This window comes from Ichthyophthirius multifiliis, assembly GCF_000220395.1.
Source record: "Ichthyophthirius multifiliis unplaced genomic scaffold scaff_1120509251210, whole genome shotgun sequence".
In the NCBI taxonomy this organism is placed as follows: domain Eukaryota; phylum Ciliophora; class Oligohymenophorea; order Hymenostomatida; genus Ichthyophthirius; species Ichthyophthirius multifiliis.
Genome location: NW_004086097.1, coordinates 60,548 through 63,860, shown reverse-complemented (window position 1 = coordinate 63,860; position 3,313 = coordinate 60,548). Strand labels below are relative to the sequence as shown.

General features: G+C 16.5%; 1 protein-coding gene across 1 annotated transcript, besides 13 other annotated features; it reads right to left on the bottom strand. All coding sequences in view use genetic code 6, as the record gives it.

Annotated features, from left to right (window-relative positions):
• Window positions 1-474: 474 nt before the first annotated feature.
• Window positions 475-2,317, bottom strand: IMG5_160350 (protein kinase domain protein; the record flags this gene model as incomplete). The annotated part of the gene is made up of 2 exons (XM_004030424.1): window positions 475-2,097; window positions 2,138-2,317. 2 exons carry the CDS (start codon window positions 2,315-2,317, stop codon window positions 475-477), a joined length of 1,803 nt encoding a protein of 600 aa, XP_004030472.1.
• Window positions 490-557: a microsatellite.
• Window positions 494-585: a microsatellite.
• Window positions 524-559: a microsatellite.
• Window positions 960-1,060: a microsatellite.
• Window positions 995-1,107: a microsatellite.
• Window positions 1,003-1,060: a microsatellite.
• Window positions 1,144-1,184: a microsatellite.
• Window positions 2,316-2,357: a microsatellite.
• Window positions 2,318-2,357: a microsatellite.
• Window positions 2,320-2,358: a microsatellite.
• Window positions 2,320-2,365: a microsatellite.
• Window positions 2,360-2,411: a microsatellite.
• A 626-nt stretch (window positions 2,412-3,037) lies between these two features.
• Window positions 3,038-3,084: a microsatellite.
• Window positions 3,085-3,313: the final 229 nt, after the last annotated feature.

The window sequence follows — 3,313 nt, the reverse complement described above, 5'->3', positions numbered from 1 at the left end:
AATTTCATTTTTTTATTTCTATATTTAAAAAGACTAAATTTACTATGTTATATATTTATATATATTTAACAAAGATATATATTTCTAATTTTTAGTAATACAGGATGATAAAATATAATAATTCATATTTATTAAATTATTTATATATCCCTTTAAAAATTATAAATTAAATAGAAATAGTAAAAAATAAAATATAAAGCCTTAAATAATTAATAAAATAAAATTATTTTAAGCATTTTTAAATTTATTTAGTTTAAAGGTTTAGTTAATATGGATAAAAAAAGTAAAAAAATGTACAAAACTTTTTAATATTTATAAAAGAATATTAATAACTATATTTTAGTCCATATTGATTTTTTAATTTTAAATAAAAATTGATTTAAAATTTTAATAAAAAAACAAATAAGTTTACAAATTTTAAGTTTAAATGTTAAAACTTAACCTATATATAATTTATGATATTTTTATAAATTTTCAATTTTTTTTTTTATATTATTATTAATATTATTAAATTTATATCTATTATTATTAAGAATATTATTAACTATATTATTAAGTAATTTTACTTTATTAAATATTATTATTTTAGAATTACCCGTTATGGCTGTTATTATTTACTATAATAGAATTTTTTGCTTGAGCATTATTATTATTATATTAAAAATTGCTATTATTTTTATTACTGAAATTTGTTAAAGTTTTATTTTTAAGTTATTAATTAACATTATTATATTATTCAATAAAATTGGGCACAGCTTACTAATTATTATTATTATTATTTGAAAAGTTATTTTTAGGTGGAACGTAATTATTATATTACTATTTTTAAGGCCCAAATTAATTTTAATCTTTATTAGATTAATTTTTCGATAAATCATTAATATTTATATCTTATTACGCTTTTTATTATTATAATGAAGCTTTTTATGCGTATTAATAATAAGTGAATTATTGAGTTAATTATTATGATTACTATTATAATTATTATGATTACTATTATAATTATTATTATTATTATTATTATTATTTTTATTATTATTATTATTATTATTATTATTATGTTTATATCGTTTTTTATTATTATGTAATTTATTAAGTTTATTATTACTAGATATTTTCTTCTTATTTTTTAACTTTGATAATTTAATTATTATTTTCTTAATTTATTTTATCTTATTATTATTCAGGAACTGAAAGTCCTAATTATTCTAAATATTTAGCTTACCATTTTTTTCTTTATTATTTTTTTCTTTCACTAATATCTGCATAAAGTGCTTCTCTATATTTTTTTATTGAAAATTTTTCATGATCATTCAAAGGAATTTCAATTGGTTTATTACATACATGTTCTTCTTAAATATTATGAAATTCGTTTACATATTTATGTTCAAGTGCCTATTCTGCTGTAAATCTTAATTTAGGATTAAAAGTGAGTAATTTTTTTAGTAAATCAAGCGAATCTTCACATGCTCCAGAAAAAAAAATATTAAAATTTTTTTTTTTTTATATATTTATGGAATTTATGATATTTTATGCTAGTGGACTTTCTATACTTTCTATATCTTATTATGATGGCTTTCCTGTTAATTCTAAAACTCTTTCAATTTAATTTAATGTAGATACACCTGGAAATATACTTTTTCCTATAATCAGTTCCCCTAAAATACATCCAACAGACCACATATCAACTGATTTTGTATATTTGGTACTCCCTAATAATATTTCAGGCGCCCTATACCATCTTGTAGCCACATATTCAGTTAAAACGGGCGGTGCATCTTCTTCTTTTGTTGCCACAGAACGCGCAAGTCCAAAATCAGCCACTTTTACATGACATTCGCTATTTAATAATATATTTGAAGGCTTTAAATCTCTATGTATTAGTTCTCCTGAATGTATGTATTTTAATGCTTTTAATATTTGGTACATTATATACTTCTTATGAACAGGTTCTAATATGTCGGCACGAATTACGGCATGAAGATCTGTTTCCATATAATCGAATACTAAATATAAATCTTTGTTATTTTCCGCTTTTATTATATTTAATAATTTTATTATATTATCGTGACCGTTTAATTCTTATAAAAACATAACCTGTATTTTTATTATTTATTATTGATTTTTTTTTTTTTACTTCACGAAATGTGCGCTAGGCATCTGTTGGATTATGAAATGCGTCAAATACCTTTTTTAAGGCAACAACTTATTTTAGTTTACGATCTATAGCTTTCCATACTATACCGTAAGCTCCTTTACCTAATTTTTATATTATTTCGAACTTACGTAAGATATGAGGTTCTATTTCTTCACTCATTTTTTTATTTATTTATTTTTATTTTATATATATTTTTTTTAAATATATAATTAAATATTTATATATATATATATATATATATATATATATATATTTTTGTTTATAATTTTTTAAATTCTATTTGTTTTTAAATTTTTAGTTTTTTCATTTTTTTTTTTCATTTAAAATTGTATTATATTTGAATTCGATAAATAAAAAAATGTGGTAAAATGATATTAAAAATATAAAAAATTAATATAAATAGTTTATAGATTTCAAAATTTTAAACTTTTTTTTTAAAAAAAATTAAAAAAAAGATTTTATTATTTTTATAATTTATAAAATTTTTAATCAAAGTAATTAAATAGATTTAGTTTGCATTTAGTAGCATATATTTCTTGTCTTTGTTATTTTTTAATTATTTTATTACATTTTAAAATAATATATAATAATTAAAATTTAAATTTATAATAAATAATCAATTTTAAATATATAAAAACATTAGTAAAGTCAAAAAAGTTAGCTATGTCTTTAACAAATATAGATAATGATTATTATTTACTTATAAATATTTTTAATTTTTTTTTAAAAAAAAAAAAAATTGATTTTTAATATTTTTTTTATAGTTTTATTTATGTAAAATTTTATTCTTTTTATATATTTAAAATACTTTAATCTAATAAGATTTTAAATCTTTAATATATATTAAAGAAATTCAAAATACAAGCTCCTAAATAAAATTATATATATTTTGCATTAATAAATATATTTTTAATTAATATATATATCCCATATAATTGAATTTTACAAAAATTAGGAATTATCTCTGTATTTAAAAAAAAAAAAAAAAACTCAATCAAGAAAAAAATGGCTATAATCTATTTTCTTTTGCATGTTTTTATTTTTAATTAGAGAAAATAAAAAAAATATTAAAAAGTAATATAATATAAAATAATACTTTATTTTTATTATATAGTTATTTCAAAAGATATAAATTAAATAATTGCTAAAAAAAAT